At 44.3% G+C, this 17,825-nt stretch overlaps 1 protein-coding gene across 2 annotated transcripts in view; it reads left to right on the top strand.

Moving 5' to 3' along the window:
• Tecta (tectorin alpha) overlaps positions 1-17,825 on the top strand; it is a 70,624-nt gene that overhangs the window by 41,605 nt on the left and 11,194 nt on the right. Inside the window, exons 13-16 of one of the 2 annotated variants that reach the window (XM_021172356.1) lie at positions 6,402-6,601; positions 10,297-10,680; positions 12,828-13,114; positions 15,047-15,327. In XM_021172356.1, the coding sequence (XP_021028015.1) occupies positions 6,402-6,601; positions 10,297-10,680; positions 12,828-13,114; positions 15,047-15,327 (1,152 nt within the window). Of the gene's footprint in view, positions 1-6,401; positions 6,602-10,296; positions 10,681-12,827; positions 13,115-15,031; positions 15,328-17,825 lie in introns of both variants that reach the window. The other variant, XM_021172355.1, reaches the window with a different exon arrangement.

The following is a 17,825-nucleotide window of genomic DNA, read 5'->3' as shown; positions in this document are numbered from 1 at the left end:
GTGTGTGTATATATATATATATATATATATATATATATATATATATATATATATATATATTAGCCTCTGTGACTGTAGAACATGGCACAATATTAAAAACATTAGAAAAGGGAGTTAAGTTTATGGATTCAAGCTTCAACTTGGCCATTAAGGACCAGTGTAACCTTGACCTAACTCACTTGCCCTTCCTGCTACTCAGCTTCTTCTCTAAGGAGCAGCCATAATGCCGCCTGAACCATTTATGCACAGAAACACTAGAAGGATCAAATTAGGTCATTGGAATCCTAGCACACAATCCATGTTAGGTGGTGGTATTATATTAAGGGCTTACACTGGTTAAACCCACGGTTAAATTCCCTATCAGCACTATTTCATTACTTCTTTACAATAACCCTATTAGACAAGGAGAAACTGAGGACGAAAGGAATTAAGTAACTTGAGAAAGGTTAGGTAATCCCAATGGCAAGGTCAGGATTTGACTCTCACCCCACACTCATGCACTATACACAGTAGAGTTAGCTAGAGTCTTCGCCTGCATTCAGCATGTGCACATAGGAAAGAGTTGGTGGGGACATAAATCAGTGAGCCTTTAGTCAATCTGCCAGGGCCTATTTTCCTACCCCAGCCTCATTAACCATAGCACATTTCTTTGTATAAAAGGTCTGATTGTACAAAATGGCTACAAATCAAAGCTGGATGCTCAGAGCTTTAAATAAGGGGTACAGGAGGCTCCACAAAGAACAAACTCTCATTTTCATCCTGGAAAAGGGAGATTTGGGTGCAGAGCTATTGTGGTTTAATGATCAGTTGGTCTGCATTCCACACGCAGCCGTTGGGTTCATGGAAACTGGGGTGGGCAGAGGAGGGAGGGGAAAGGGTCCAAGATTATATCATTCAAGTTCAGTTCTTGAGCAAGGAAGGTGGGGGACATGATGTCTGTGGATGACTGTCCAGAAAAATCTGGTGTCTTCAATCAAATGTGTGTGTATATGTATGTATATATATATATATATACACATATACATACACATACATATACATACATATACATATACATACACATACACATATATACATTACATATACATATATTACATACACACACACGCATATATATATGTGTGTCCACACACACACATACACACACATGCCTTTAAAAAAAAGTCTGGGGCTAGAACAATGTCCAGGTCTCTTGGGGGGGCTGTCATGCTTGACTTCTGAGCCTGGTTCTTCTTAAGGTCTGTCACAGGGATATCTGTCGCTGTCTTTGTCTCTCTCTGTCTCTCTCTCTGTCTCTCTCTCTCCCTGTCTCTCTGTCTCTCTGTCTCTGTCTCTGTCTCTGTCTCTCTGTCTTTCTGTCTCTCTCTGTCTCTCTGTCTCTCTGTCTCTCTGTCTCTGTCTCTGTCTCTGTCTCTCTCTCTCTCTCTCTCTCTCTCTCTCTCTTTCTCTCTCTCGTCTTGCTCATTGTCTCCAATGCTCTGGGTTTGCTGAAATGGCAGGGGACTTGGGGGACAGACAGATATAATGAATGCCAAATGCCATCATGTCTAGCTGTAACAAACAAGGGAATGCCTTAAAGGAGTTGACAGCAACAAGAACTCTCCCCCAACTAATATCACTTATGACCTCAGCTTTTGTCACTCATGGGAAGGAAAAAGAATTGAGTTAAGGATCCCTATGACCCTCCCCCACCCATCCAAGGACAAAGTTACTCTGTGACGGAGCTTGATTGGTGATAGAAGATATGGAGATGACTTCTCATTTCTTCCTGTCTTCCATACCAGTAATCTCATCCTTTCTTCTTCAAAGTTCTGCGGAAGCACTGGCTGTGTCCTCTGCACATGGTTAACCTAGTCATGGAGACTTTATTCGTGGCACTGAGACTCAAGTCTTCCCCCCTCCACCCCAGCCTTGGATACCACCTCTGCTGTAGACCAGCTGCCCCCAGCTTCTTCCCAGCTGACACACTACAGGCAACAGGCGACTGAGAATGGTTCCCAGTGCAGAGTGGCTTATATTTTTCTTTTTTGGCATTTTGAAACAGGGATAAAGATCCAAAAGACAGGGTAGATGGGAGGATGGTGGTTGTGAATAATAAAGAAGAAGCTAAAAACTAGAGAACAAACTGAAGATGGCATGTGGCCAGGGGAGAGGACAAGGCACGGCTGCAGGTGGCTTAGCTCTCCCATTTGAGACATTCAGAAGAAAGCCTGGCCTGATGAGGTCCTTTGTATCTTAGGTGACTTTGACCTCTGGGAAGTTGAGGTCATCTAAAATCCAATTTATTAGTCACGTGTTAGGTGTAAGAATGGTACTTTCAGGGAGGGAAGGGGGTTAAACCAAATTGCCCATTTGATGTGTGCTTTATTGGAAACAAGGTAGAATGCCAATTTTTTCTCAACAATATTGGCTGTTCTTATCAATGGGATAATTTATTACTCAATTACCTTATTTGTAAATGCACTGAAAACCTCTCTACCCACGTTGAACAAATGGCCTTGGAGGAAAAACGAGAGATAAATTGTCTTAATTACTAAAACCCCACCTAAAATCCCATCAGCCAAGGCTGCTGTGCTAATTTTAGTCACTCCATGAGGGACTTGGAGCAGCAGATATTGAAAACATGGTATAAGGCACAGATCACAGCTACGTGCTCCATAGCTCTCCCTGTCTGCCTGGCCCTGTTCAGGATGTAGCATGGGGACTTGTGGATCCCTTCTTGAGGGGGAGCTGAGAAGGGGGTAATGCCCATTCAGAGAGTAATCTGGGGAAGTAGGAAGTGTGGAGAGAGAGAGATAATTGCCCTACTGGGCAGCAAGAACTGCTGTCTGTCTGACCTATCTCTAAGTGCAGACGACCAGTCAAAATTGATTAGCATCACTGTTTTGGATTTCCCTTCTATCAGATCTTAGCAACTAAGGATTTGTTTTACCTATTTCCTTGCGAAACCAACAAATGCTTGTTGATTAGTTTTTTAAAATGAATTGCTACAACAACTATTCCTATCATCAGTGATGTTGTCAAAACCATGGAAGCCCCAAGTACTTTGTTATTCATAGAGAGGAGAGGAGAGGAGAGGAGAGGAGGGGAGGGGAGGGGAGAGGAGAGGAGAGGAGAGGAGAGGAGAGGAGGGGAGAGGAGGGGAGGGGAGGGGAGGGGAGGGGAGGATGAGCTAGCAGCTTACAAACTTCTCATGGGAAGAGAGCTTCAATGTCACCCCCACTTTATAGGGGAGAAAATGAGTTCAGAGAGCATAAGGAACTTGTGCAAGGTGACCCTGCCAGTTAATGGCAGAGCCAGGGTTCGTAGCCAGGTCACTCTGACTCCAGAGGGCTTGTCCATCCCATCCCAATCCATTCCACTCCATTGCTTTTCAGGGGATCTGTGTGCCCTGCAAGTCCACACAGGCACAGTTTTAAATAAGTCTACTGGCCTCAGCAAGAGCCATGTTCTAAACAGTCATCACTCTCCAGCTCTCCAAGGCTGGAGAATTTAGAGGGGGAGAGAAGCAATACATCAGTATTTTAAACGTGAAAATTTAAAATTTTCACAACCGGGTGTCTCTTGGTCACCTACCACGGTGTCAGTGCTGTTTGGATGCCAGAGAACAATCCAAAGTCTTCCCAGATGTGAAAATGACTATATTTTACCACTAATGCTCGATATCAATAGTATTAATCAATTAATTAATACTCAATAGTCTCACAGGAACAAGTGAGCGAGCACAAGATAACAAGAACGAAAGAATGATGAGAAGGGAAGCTGTAGAAAGATGAACATGTCAACGGGAAAAAAAGAAAAGAAAAGAAGCCCTGTCCATCTAACACGGTGGTTCTCAACCTGGGGGCCGCGACCCCCTGAGCTCACACATTAGATGCCCTGTGTATCAGACACCGATATTATGATTTATAACAGCAGCAAAATTGCAGTTACAAAGCTGCAACAAAATAATTTTATGGTTTTGCGGTCACCACAACATGCCACACTGTGTTAAAGGGTCACAGCATTAGGAAGGTTGAGAACCTCGGATCCTAGTCATTAGAAATCGTCAACCTGGTTTCAAATAACTTGAGGAAAAGGAAGATTTATATAATACATAGTGAAGAGATGTTAGGAAAATTCTCTGGGGTGGGGGGAAATAAGAGTTTAGTCTTTTCTTCATTTCCAGTACAAAATAAAATCCAGGCTGAATAAAAATTAAACATTTAAAAATTGAATTATAAAAGTACTATAACAAAACAAAGGAGTTTGCCTTTCCCCCAATCTCTCTCTCTCTCTCTCTCTCTCTCTCTCTCTCTCTCTCTCTCTCTCTCTCTCTCTCTCACACACACACACACACACACACACACACATACAAGCCTATAAGCCTATTAAGGAAAACTAGATAAATTTGACCTCATAAATTTTTTTACATCTCTACATGGCAAAAAAATAATTTAAAAAATACAATTTTTTAAAAGAAGAAGCAAAGTCAGAGACAAGTGTTGAATACTTTGTAATTCATGTGACACACAAAAGTGTTTTTAATTTATAAAGAGCACTTACAGTCTAGTAAGAGGAAACTTCAACAACACAGTGCGTTATGGATGAGAAAAGGCAGTTCGCAGGAGACAGAAAAATGATTATAAACAAATGAAATGATAGCAAGGCTCAAAGAAATGCAAAGTAAATGCACAGACAGCAGAAAGAGAGTTTCTTCTTTTGCTTTTCACATTTCCAGAAGTCAAAAGTCTTGGGTTGTCATCATGGAAACCTCAGGAGACCAAATCTTCTTTGTTCTTTGGTGCAACCTCTTCCCTTACAGGGCAGCTCAGTGGGATCTGCCAAAGACTTAAGGGGCTGGAAGCATAGCTCCGTGGCAGAGTGAGGCTTGGGTTGGAGATCCAGCACTGCAGTAGCAGTAGTGGTAGAAGTGGTAGTAGCAATGATGATGATGATGATGATGACGATGACAACGATGATGATCATGATGATGATGATGGTGATGGTGGTAGTGGTAGTAGGGGCTGTACCTATCCTTTGGCTTAAAAATTCCACTTCTAGGATATTATTCTATAGCCTAATTTATTAGAAAAATATGCATACCATAATATTCATACAGAAGATACACACCATGAAGTGTTGTAAAGACAATAGTTCAAGACTGAATAGAAGAAATATTGTTAGGAAAAAGCAAGAGAGGGTTCGGCAAGGTATGGCACAGTTTGTAGATTATGCTCACATTCATGTGAAAATCCAAAGCTGTGGATAAGGTGCACACACACACACACACTCGCTCGAGTCTGTGTGCATAGGTAATCTGTGCAAGAATCCACTGGAATTTGTTAGTACTGCACCCAGGCCATCTGTATTCTCTATGACCTGAGGGTGTTATCTTTTGAACTAGACTTTAAAATATATATAAAACACTGTGGAAGTGCTTCTACAAACATACCCATGTATTATGATTCTCAGGACTATGCACTCTACAAGGTTCTATTTACCACTCCCTCAACCTTCCATATATTATAGAGCCATTTCCACATAAATGGTTGTTGTGCCTTTAGTATGCATTGATTAAGAAAGCAGCTGCTATAAAACTCTCAAGCAAGTCTTGCTTTAATGATTGGTTAATTTTATTGAACACTATGTGACCAGAGCTCTTCTAAGTATGCAAATCCCTGTGCTGTTGGTATCTGCACTATGTACACAAAGAAGCTGAGGCTCAGCGTCTAAATAGCCTTGTCTGCATTTCCTATCACAACTCAACACTATTCACCAGTACTTTGCCTGCCTTCCATAGACACAGTTTTAGATGCATCTCAGGGCATAGAACACACTGATTCAGGTCAAGTTGCCCATGTGCACACACACACACACACACGTTTTCAGAGACCATGTGGCTAAGGGGTCTCTTGCTGATATACTGCTGGTCTGACTAAAGGTTCTGTGGAGGTTTGGAGGGGAGGGTGAGTAGCATTTTGTAATAGGAGGAGGGCACTATCTCATGATTCTCTAAGTGGGATGGAAAGAATGAGGTGTTTGGGTAAGCAGGGTGTGAAGAAGAGAATTGGTACGAATGAAGCCCGAGAGGCTGGGCTGGTATGCAAGCCTTGTCTAGCCCATGTTAGGATTCCTCGAGGCCAGTGAGTTTCACAATGGCAGGCAGTAGAGATCGCAGAAAGCCCACACTAAGGAGAGGACAAAGATTATGGGAGGAGACTCCAGCACCTTCCCTCTGCACACAGCAGCCTGTTGTTTAAGCAATAAGGCATCAGAGGACAGAGGCTCTTCATAAGTGAAGAGCATGGGGTGAGCCAGCCCCACACGTCTCCCCTCACACCTGCCTTCCACCTTCCTGAGCGAGGATGGGAGAGAGCCATTTCCAGCTCCTTGTGACTTGACTGTCCCTTCTGTTCCAGCGGTTACCTGCCCCCCCAACAGCCACTATGAGAGCTGTGTGAGTGTCTGCCAGCCCCGCTGCGCAGCCATCCGCCTGAAGAGTGACTGTAATCACTACTGCGTAGAGGGCTGCCAGTGTGATGCGGGCTACGTCCTCAATGGCAAGAGCTGCATCTTGCCCCACAACTGCGGCTGCTACTCGGATGGCAAATACTACGAGGTGGGTACAGGAGGTGGCTGGCCTCTTCCTCCACACCAGACTGGCTTCTCTCCAAGGCCCAGGGGGCAATCAAAACTGCCCAGGTCTCCTGCTCCATGATGATGGATGTGCAGTAGGTGACCTGAAGCTGAGAACAGAAGTAATGTTCTGAGGATTTGGAATCTCCACCAGACCCGGACCTCAGGCTCTGCATGAGCAAGGCCCCCTCCTCTCACTCCTGTCTTTAGGCCCTTCTTTGGACTGCCTCCCTGTAAATCTTGGTCTGAAAGCTTCTGATGGGACTCTAGTTTGGAATAGAGTGGCTGTGAATCTGACATTTGTAGCTGTCTCCACTAAGGATGTTTTTAAGAAGAAAATATGGGGCTGAAGGCTGGGAGGAGTGGCTTTCCCTCTCCAGCTATTGAAGCTCCCACACATGTGCCGTTTGTCATTCTGATATCACTCCTAGAAAGGCCCCACGTGCTAACCTCTGGGCTTCATCCCACCCTTTGCTCCTCCCGGGGTGGGTTCGGAGTGCTGATGAAGGGTCTCCCCTACCCCACACTCCCCAAGAAAATATATTGGCTTGCTAAATCATTTTGCTATTTAAATTTGGGGAGGAGGCAGTGCTAGGGATAGAACTCAGGTTCTTGAACACCCTAGGAGGCATTCCACTAAGCCTATAATATTTAATGTGCCATAACACCCAACTAAGAAAAAAACTTGATGAGCAGGTCCTTGGCCAGACATTGTGCCTCAAGCCCAGTCCTCAGTTAAATGTGCTTGAGTAGACTGTTATGGGGCACTGGTTGTATGGAAGCCACTCTTCAAGTAGCGTGGTGGAGGAGGCTGAGGAAGTGTGTTCCCTGACTTAAAAATACCTACTCAGGAGAGAAACAAAAATTATGCTTTAAAGAAGGAAACAATTACAAAATAACATATCAACAAGTGAAAAATGATACCCTGCCGAGCAGATCAATTTTAAATGAAGGTGGGAGCGCTTGCCAGAAATCTAATTGAAGTGTCTGAACTGGAACTCAACTAGGCAAAAATAAATAATGTCTCCTTTCTGTAAAGATGCATTGACTCATTTGAGATTGACTGAGCTGCCTTTATTTGGGGAATAAATAAAAGAATAGAAATGGAGGCATTATGCTCGATTTCGTTTTCATTGCAAAAGACATTTGGAGGTTATATTAGAGAGAATAGTAGAACTAACAAGAGGGCTTCTCAGTAGGGCTGGGACCCACGTTAACCCTTAGGAAGATCATTCGAAGGGAAGAGGCAAAACATGTGGAAGAAAATAAGTTTCTGTGTTCTCCTCATCTGGGTGCCATTATAACCAGGCTCCAGATTCAAAGAGCACATTTCTAAACCCTGGTCCTAGCCTAGCCATGGCCCGCACGTGTCTCTCAGCTATGTCCTGTAGTCCTTCACAGGGCTCCTAAGTCAGTGTGGCCCGAAGGAACAGGACTCGAGCTTGGTCCTAACTCTCTCGCTGTTGGAGGAGTGACATTGAACTGGCTGTCATTTCTCTGACCTTTTGCTTGCCTATGAATGAACTGTGGCTCACAGTGGCTTCTCAGTGGGGGTCATCTGAATGCCCCAGGCTACTTGCCCAGCCTGGTACCTGATACCCAATCCTTCAACAATCAGTGGTTCCTGTTGGTTATGGTGGTGGTTCTTACTCTCTTGAGAAACATTTTATTTTTTAAAAAAATCCAGGCATTTTAATGAAATGGTGCATATAAAAACACTCAGAATCCTCCAGAAAGGCCCATAACAACCCTTGGCAGCTATTAGTACTGTAAGCGTTATTATCTGCTTTTCATCAGAAAGTCAGTGGGTTTTGACAACAGCTTATATCTGGGAAGTGGCAAAGTCACAGAACAAATAATCCACATCTATTTGCCTCAATTCAAACAAGCTCCGAGGCTTTGTTTATACAGCAGATTTCCTTGGAAATAGAGAGAGAACACATCTAGTCATTAGCATGTAGGGTAATCACCCAGCTGTCGTTGTCATGTCTAATTAAGGTAAAGAAAGCAGCGTGGGGCCAGACGCCTCCCCTTGACGCTGGTTCCACAATCAAGTTCTTGTGTAGATGGGCTATTTACCCCTGATCATAGCCTCAAACATCGGCTTATTTTTCTCCCTTCCCACCAACGTAATGTCTGTGTTCTTATCAAACAGAGGCCAGACCAACCACTCAATTATTGTATAAATCTGATAAGAGAAACGAAGTCAGTTCCTGAGGCTGCTGAGACCCCGAGGATGTTACAAATCTAGAAGGCGCGAGGACCTGACTTCTAATGTCTTCACTCTGAGGATGAATGACATCCTGCTCAGGAGAGCTTGCCCTCTGTTCACCCTTGAATCTGAGTCACAATCAGTCAATACGAGGGTCTTGTTAAATCTGTGGTTAAACAGGAAACAGCGGCCAGACTGAGTCATAGGCCCCTTTATGTATCTTAAAACTTCTCTGAATAGGACTGTCTGGTAAATTGATATAATTTACACATTTCTAATCCAAAAATATGAAATCTAAAATGCTGCAGAATTTAAAGCCCTTTGAGCACCGACCTGAAGCTATAAGTCAAGAAAAAAATTTCACACTATGAAACTTTGACACAAAATGTGTAAAATATTGCATTAAATTATCAGGCTGAATGTAGAATGGATGTATGAGACATAAATGAATTTCATGTTTGGACCTGGGTCCTATTCCCAAGATATCTCATCATATATGTGCGATTACTCCTAAGTTTAAAAAAAAAAAAAAAACTCCTAAATCTAAACTTGGCACTCATGACAAGGGATGCTCATCCTGAAGGCACAGTGTGGCCGATCTCTTGCTGTCTACGCATTGTGGTCCTCACATGTGGACAGCTGTGAGTGTTTCTCAATATTCCCAATGTAGAGCAAGTACAAGATTAAGAATATAAACTCTACGGAGTAGAACTGTGTCTATATATTGTCCATCTCCAGAGGAATATAAAATAATGGTTGCTTCCTGTTAAAGACACACCGTGCTATAGGCATTTTATCACTTTTGAATCATCTTCTGAAGAAGTCTGAGGGCCGGGGCTGACTTATGAGTGGCCTGACCCCAGAGCTTTCCTTTAGGACGCTAGCTAGAGACCTCACCTTTAGCGCACATACACAGAGATAGAGGCACTTGCGATTGAAGTAAATCAGAAATCAGCTGAAGTGAGGGACGTGCTTGGGAGGGCGAGTTATTGGGAAATGAAATAAATGATTGATCATGCAAGTTGATTATCACTTTCTTTCGACTGGTCAAGATTTAAAGCACTGTCCTCTCATTCCCAAGTGAATTTAAATTTCATCCTAAAGTGGAGCCTATGTTTTTTAGAAGCCTGATTCTCTCTCAGGCTTAAGAAAATCTACAATGTATTTTTCTTCTTCACCCAGTTCCAACAGCTAGCTGCACATTCAGGTAGGCTATGATTAGTTCAGCAACCCCAGCCATAAAGATTCCAGAGTCCTTGATTGAGACCAATAAAGTCTAAATTGCGTATTATTTGGCCTCGGAATTGCATCAACGGGATGAGTGTTTGAACGAAGGCAGCCTCCCTCCACGCTCTGGGTGCTAACCCAAGCTGCATTAAAGGGAGGCTAGGCTGGATTTGAGGGTCTCCAACCTTGATTGCAGTCTGCGTTCATAGTTTAACTCTTCTATGACATTTCTCTTCCAGCCCAAGCAGCTATTCTGGAATGGGGACTGCACGCGGCGCTGCCGCTGTTTCAGGCGCAACCTGATCCAGTGCGACCCACGCCAATGCAAGTCAGATGAGGAGTGCGCCCTGCGCAGTGGGGTGCGCGGCTGCTTCAGCACCAAGACCTCCTACTGCCTAGCGGCAGGGGGTGGTGTCTTCCGCACGTTCGATGGTGCCTTCCTGCGCTTCCCTGCCAACTGTGCCTTCGTGCTCTCAACCATCTGCCAGAAATTGCCAGACATCTCCTTCCAGCTCATCATCAACTTCGACAAGTGGTCCTCGCCCAACCTCACTATCATCTCACCGGTCTATTTCTACATTAACGAAGAGCAGATTCTCATCAACGATCGGAACACTGTCAAGGTGACAACCGGATTCTGAGTCTTACAAAATGAGCCAAGGGAAGCCAGGGTGGGGTAGCTGGCTGTTCGTTGTCATTTATCCCAGATAATTGAGTTGAAGAATATTAATGGATTGCTCCAAGTATCCTTGCATCAGAGAACTGAAGCAGGAAGCAGCTCCTGTGGGTATAAGAGTGAGCCACTGCCTCTGTCGCTGATGCTTCCGAAGGCAGGAAATTTAACATCTCAGGCTGTAATGACATCAGGGTAGCAATCGAGCTCCAGGAGATAAAATGGTAGATAAGTCAGCTTTTGCTCTGGATTAATTTCTAAAAGGCATCTCATTAGCTTTTAAGAGCCTTTGCAATTATTCTTGGCGTTGCCCACGTATTCTAAGATCAACCTTCATTTCTGCCATACTTTCTCTATAAAGAGAAGGTAAGCACTTGCCTGTGAAAGCAAGGACCTAAATAAAGCCCAGCCAAGCAAATGCCTCTACTAGAGGCCCCACGGTGACTTTCCAACTGAAAGGAAATGTCGAATTTATCTTAGCTTGATTCCTCCTCGGGGCCATTGCCTTGGTGGGTTTTGCTTATAAAGACCTGTATGTAAATACATGTGAAGGACCTATTCACCCCCATAACTACTGTTTGCTTAGAACACCCTACTCACTCCACTTAGGAAGTATCTAACCTGCCCTATGAACTGCTGAGCCCCAGTCAGTTACACCAGACCAGGCACATCAGGTTGACCCAAAAGATGGAGCCAGGCTCCCTCACAGTGAGCTCAAGTAGGAGGTGGGATGTGAAGGGGAGAATACCACACTGACATGTTCTGAAATACAGTGCCTTCCACCACCAGCTCAGCTAAATCTAGCACTCAGTGCACCTTTATTTAAAGAGTCATCAAATAGCTTAGTATACAGTGCCAGGCAAGAGGCTTGCTTCTTGCAGGCTTAAAAGAAAGAATCTAGGGTTTACTGCTGGCTTTTAGCTTCCAGGAAAGCTGCTCCTGTTTTCGACACTCTGATTCCTTTTGCAAACTGGCCAGTACAGACCCAGCTTCACTGGCCAAGAATACAAGGGAAGGCTAAAGTGGCCATCAGGAGAGCCAGACAGACACCACTGATGAATAACACCCTGAGTTAGCCAAAAAGTAAAGAGATTTAAAAAAAAAAAAACAACACATCATTTTTTTTTAATGGAACAGCGATACTAATAACCAGAGGGGGGAAATCCAATTTATTTTGTAAGTACAGGAAAAGCATATTATATCCTGTCCCAAGGGCTAAGAAATGTTATAAAAAGCAGGAAAATGACAAATGCAGAAAATATTGTGTTTATAAGACATCTGGGAAGGCTTCAGGTTTGTACATTATAAACAAGGAAACCATAAACAGGGTAGTAGTCCCCAGGTCCATAGTAACCAGGTTGGACTACCCTTAGAACAAGATTATGATGTCATTTTCGGTAATTGGTGGATGCTGGTATAAGTTTAACACACACACACAAATTTATCCACTCACGGAGGGCAATCTGATTCTAATGTTTTCTTCTCTCTTCACTCCTATTTTCCCATAGTTTGCTTCCTGTGGGGGAAACGGAAAGTGCATAGTCTTAAATTTTAGCACAGGAGTCGTCAGACTATGACCTATGGCCAACCCATGTGCCGTGTCTGTGTGTTAGTGTGTGCACACACACACGTGTATGCTCTGGTGTTTGTAGAGGTCAGAGGACAAGCATGAATAAAGGTGCCACCCACTTTTATTTACTTATTTAATTTTGGAGATGAGGGTCTCTCACTAGCCTGGTACTTGATAAGTAGACTAGACTGTCTGTCCCCCAAATCTCAGACATTCTTCTTTTTCAGCGTCTCTAACTCTGGAATCATAAACATGAGCTACTATGCCCAACTGTTCCAATGTGGGTTCTTAGGAGTGAACGCATGTCCTTGTGATTTTGAGCAAAGCACATTGCTGACTGAGCTGCGTCCCGAAAAACTTTATTGGAAACCACTTTGATACACATGGTGGTTGATGGCCCAGCAACAAGGGCTGAGTTGAATAACTGTGGTAGAGATCACAGGGCCTGCGGAATCTAGCTCTTTGCCGAAAAGATTGGCTGAACCCAGCCCTCAGGTAACGACTTCCTGTCTCTCTGGCTCCAATAGGTGAATGGCACACAAGTAAATGTTCCATTTATCACGGGCTTGGCAACCAAAATCTACAGCAGTGAGGGGTTTCTGGTGATCGACACCAGCCCGGACATCCAGATATACTACAATGGTTTCAACGTCATTAAAATCAGCATCAGTGAGAGGCTGCAGAACAAAGTGTGTGGGCTCTGTGGGAACTTCAATGGAGACATGACTGACGACTACGTGACCTTGCGGGGGAAACCCGTGGTGAGCAGTGTGGTGCTGGCCCAGAGCTGGAAGACCAACGGCATGCAGAAGAGGTGCGTGTACCCCAGCAGTTTAAACCACAGACTCATTGCTCCAATCTGCCCACGCACGTCCACAGGAGCCGTGAACAGGAGCCACAGTTCTCTCGACATTCATCTCCCTTCCTGTCACACAGAGCTTTGAGTTTAGCCTTTGGAGTTTAGGTGCGTTAGAGACCCCAATCATTTTTCCAACAGCGGCATCTGGGTTTAGGTGATAGGATTCAAAATCATCAAGTGAGTCTGCTCTCAGCGACCCAGAAGCGTGTCCCTAGGGTTAGAATCTGAAGCTGTCACCAGCTATCTACCTGGGACCTAGGAGCCCCTACAAGGCTTTGCTGATGTAGGCAGAAGTTGCTGTGAATGAAGGGAGCCTTGTTGAAAATGTGGGTTATAGAGGTGACGACCAGCCTCTTCCCTTCTGGCCAGCTGAGACAGAGCTAAACAAGTTACTGCCAAGGATCTTGATTTAGAATCCCTCTGGGCTGGAGAATCATGCGGACACCTCCCTGGCTCTGTAGAGGAGTTTCAGGATGCTTCTGCTTCCTGACACTCCTTTGTTCCTACCATGGCCCGATCCCTCCATCCCTTCATTCCCTACATGTCAGGTACCATCCCAGTACCCAGCTATAGAAAGGATGCTCTAACCACCTGGCCTTGCCCTAAGCTAACACTGAATAATAGATCACTTGTTAGGATTATTCTGCGAATTAGAGAGGACCCAGACCAGGGCAGGACCTTAGCATCTCGTTGGGTATCTTTCTTCCCTTGGAGAAACATTCTAAGTGGCTTATCTGCATGGAGCTCCTGTGAGTACCAAGCCAGGACTAGGTCCCCCGACTCCTAATTTGGCTCTGCTTCCCTCAGCTCCACTCAGGTAGAGTGCAGCTGCTCTCAGGACATGTCAGCCATTCTGGGTTTCCCACCAGTGAGCAAGGGCTGAGTCTCCCAGAGGTGCCCACGTTTCTGTTTTCATATTATTTTGTTTTCCTCCTGCCTTTCTTTGCCTTTTCCTTCCGTGAACTCTCGTCAAGTACACACAGCTCCCTTGCAAAAGTTCTGCTTTTGATCTCAGACAGCTAAATCGGAGCTGGCTAGAAGCTCCTGGGTTTCCTTGTGGGTCTTTAATTCTGCAAGCATCATCATTGTTATTCTGGCAATATGCTGTTAATGGTTATGGTGTCAATGAAGGATATTGAAGTAGGAGTGGCTGTTATATAAATACCTGTTGGCATGTGGCACTTAGGCTGCTAGTCCATTCTGGCGTTTTTTTTTTTTTTTGTTGTTGTTGTTGTTTTTTGTTTTTGTTTTTGTTTTTGTTTTTGTTTTTGTTTTTTCGAGACAGGGTTTCTCTGTATTGCCCTGGCTGTCCTGGAGCTCACTTTATAGACCAGGCTGGCCTCGAACTCAGAAATCCGCCTGCCTCTGCCTCCCAAGTGCTGGGATTAAAGGCGTGCGCCACCACGCCCGGCTGAAAGATTTATTTTTCTTTTTTTCTTTTTTTTTTTTTTTCCGAGACAGGGATTTATTTTTCTTATGTATATGAGTACAATGAAGCTGTCTTCAGACACACTAGAAGAGGGCATCGGATCCCATTACAGATGGTTGTAAAGCACCATGTGGTTGCTGGGAATTGAACTCAGAACCTTTGGCAGAGCAGTCAGTGCTCTTAACCACTGAACCATTGCTCCAGCCCTCCATTCTGGCGTTTTATCTGCACTCTATCCCAGTGATGAACAATAGACTTTATTTCACCTTATTAAGTGGATAGAGACCACCCAGGCCTGGCTTTCCTAAGGTCACATTGCTAGGCAGCATTGATATCTGCATAGTATATAAACTTCAGGGCTAGCCCAACAGGTACAATAGATGTGGTTTTACCTTCTATGGGAGAACTCAGATAGCTGTTTTTGCTTCACTTATTCTGACCAGACCTCTCGCCCCCAGCTGCAACGAGCTACAGTTCTCACAGTACGCAGCCACGTGTGACAATGTGCACATCCAGGCCATGCAGGGTGACGGCTACTGCCTGAAACTCACCGACATGAAGGGCTTCTTCCAGCCCTGCTATGGGCTTCTTGATCCCCTCCCGTTCTACGAGTCCTGTTACCTGGATGGCTGCTACAACCACAAGAAGTTCCAGCTGTGTGGCTCCCTGGCTGCCTACGGGGAGGCCTGCCGCTCCTTCGGCATCCTTAGTACCGAGTGGATTGAGAAAGAGAATTGCTGTAAGAGAATTCTTTTATTTCTATGGGTACCGTGGGGGTAGCATTGTCTGATGTCAGGTCCACCCCATATTTACTTACCCACCTGCTCCATGGGGTGGAGGGGAGAGGGCTGTGAGTTGCCCCTGAGATTCAAAGAGGGGGCATTTCCAGGGGAGCCTGACCCACTTGTAGCCCCTGTCCAGTGATGGAATCTGAAGAGCGAGCTGATGACGAGGCTCTGGCTTTGGGAAGTACCCGTTTACTGACTTCATGGAAGGACTTAGTTAGCCTGGGACTCCTGGCTGTCATTCTTCTCAACTCAGCTCCACCATGACTTCCATCCCAGAAAGGGAAACCGCAAATGGCAAGAGGAGCTGGACCGAGGTGGCTCCACCCAGCTTCAAAGGAAGCTGCGGATGGATGTTTACAAGGTCCATCCGTTAAACCAGCTTCTAGTTCATACATTGTTTTCTGCAGTGAGAATGCATATAGTATTTCCATTATGCGATGTGTTTACCCTTTTACTGTGTCAGTTAAATAAGTGGAGTACATCTTAATGTGTACATACACATATAAGTGGGCACTATGTATATTTGTGCCCATACAGTATGATAGTGTGACCAACACAGTATGTGTCTGTGGCCAGACAGACACTACCAACTCTGCGTGCATCTAAAAGCCAGTGTGTGTCCAGGAACATTCCCGAACCACACATGCACACTGGTGAATCTATAGAGTAAACATGGTTAAGTGTGGACGTACACTCAATTCAGAATCTAAACAGGACAAATGGTGTAGTTAGTTCTAATATACATTTGGTAATTCCGGAAACTGTTAAGAAAAGTACTAGCCTGTTGGAAATCTGTTTGGGAACTAATATTCTACTCCACTGTGCTCATAAGAAACACATCTTAAATAATGCTAAAGTTAAGTGTTTGAACTTTTGAAATTTGTCTGACTATGTCTGTATACACACACACACACACAAGCTTTTTTGTCAGAGGGTATTTATACCTTGTGTGTCAAATAAGAAATGAATGTTTAGGTTTTGGGCTGGGCTCTCCCTGTGGGCCGTATACCGTTCACCATTCCCGCTCTCTTTGACCATTGTCTATTGTATTAGCCATTGACTCCTTTTGCTGACTATGCTCTGTGTTCTTGTTCCTGTGCCACACAAGGAGCACACTGGGTGGGTAGCAAAAGGGTCTTAAAAAAAAACAAGAAGCCTGGGGCTGAAAAGATGGTTTTGTGGTTAAGAGCACTGACTGTTCTTCCAGAGGTCCTGAGTTCTCAGCAGCCACATGGTGGCTCACCACCATTTGTAATGAGATTTGATGCCCTCTTCTGGTGTGTCTGAAGACAGTGACAGTGTACTCACATACATTAAATAAATAAATAAATAAATAAATCTTTTTTTTAAGGAAGCCTTTTCAAAATAAATAGATTTAAGTGATACCGATGGCTTATCTCATTCATCTTTCTAGAAATTGCAGCATGAGTCTGAGCCATTTCTGTACCCTCACCATGAACAATTAATTACACTAGAAGTGCTTGACAGCCACATAGAACAAGGTGTGGGTAGAGAAGGCCTTATTTTAAAAATGATTTCCTTACTTTTGTCTTATGTATGAGTATTTGTCTGTATATATGTATGTGCACCATGCGTGTGCCTGGTGTCGAAAGAGGACAGAAGAGTGAGTTGAATTCTCTCCAACTGGGGCTACAGATGGTTGTGAGCAATCATATGGGTGCTAGGAACCAAACCTGGTCCCCTGAAAGAGCAGCAAATGCCTGCAACTGCGGAGCTATCTCTCCAGCCCCTGAGTTTTGTTATTAACCTTGTTTTGGTATGTGTCTGGGGTGAAATCACCGTGCTTAGTAGTTTTAAAGCATCCAATGTCTTGTCATTAATTGCTACAACATATATGGTTGATCTTCTGATCTTATTTCTTGTAACTAACCTGTGTGACCTTTCTAAGCCCCAGAAAAACTCTCAAAGAAATCTTGGCTCATGACCAGCAAGTGTTTTCTTAGCAAAAAAAGGCTATGGCATGTTGAACAAAACTTCTTCTTCCTTGGATGGTAAAAAGAAGAATCATGTAAAGAAATGACTCTCTTAAAGCAGCAGTTCTCAAGCTGTGGGTTGTGACCCCTTGGGGGGGGGTGTCACATATTAGATATTCTGTATATCAGATATTGACATTACGATTCATAAGAGTCGCAAAAATGCAGTTATGAAATAATTTAATGGTTGGGGGAGGGGGTCATGACAATATGAGGAAATGTACTAAAAGGTGGCAGGGTTAAGAAGGTTGAAAATCAGTAAAAGGCAATGCTCTTGGTTAGTGAGTGTCCGATGGAGTGCTGAACCTCTTGCAGAAAGAGCCAGCCATCTGTTTCAGGAATAGTGTTCAGAGCAACACGGTGGCCATTTATGTCCTTGAAGCTTTCACATTACCTCGATCATTACCTCGATTCTTTTCTCCTTTCAGCAAAATGGTACTGTTGATTGAATTGGA

The sequence above is a fragment of the Mus caroli genome, chromosome 9, assembly GCF_900094665.2.
Source record: "Mus caroli chromosome 9, CAROLI_EIJ_v1.1, whole genome shotgun sequence".
Lineage (NCBI taxonomy): Eukaryota > Metazoa > Chordata > Mammalia > Rodentia > Muridae > Mus > Mus caroli.
This window is presented reverse-complemented; position numbering and strand designations above follow the sequence as displayed.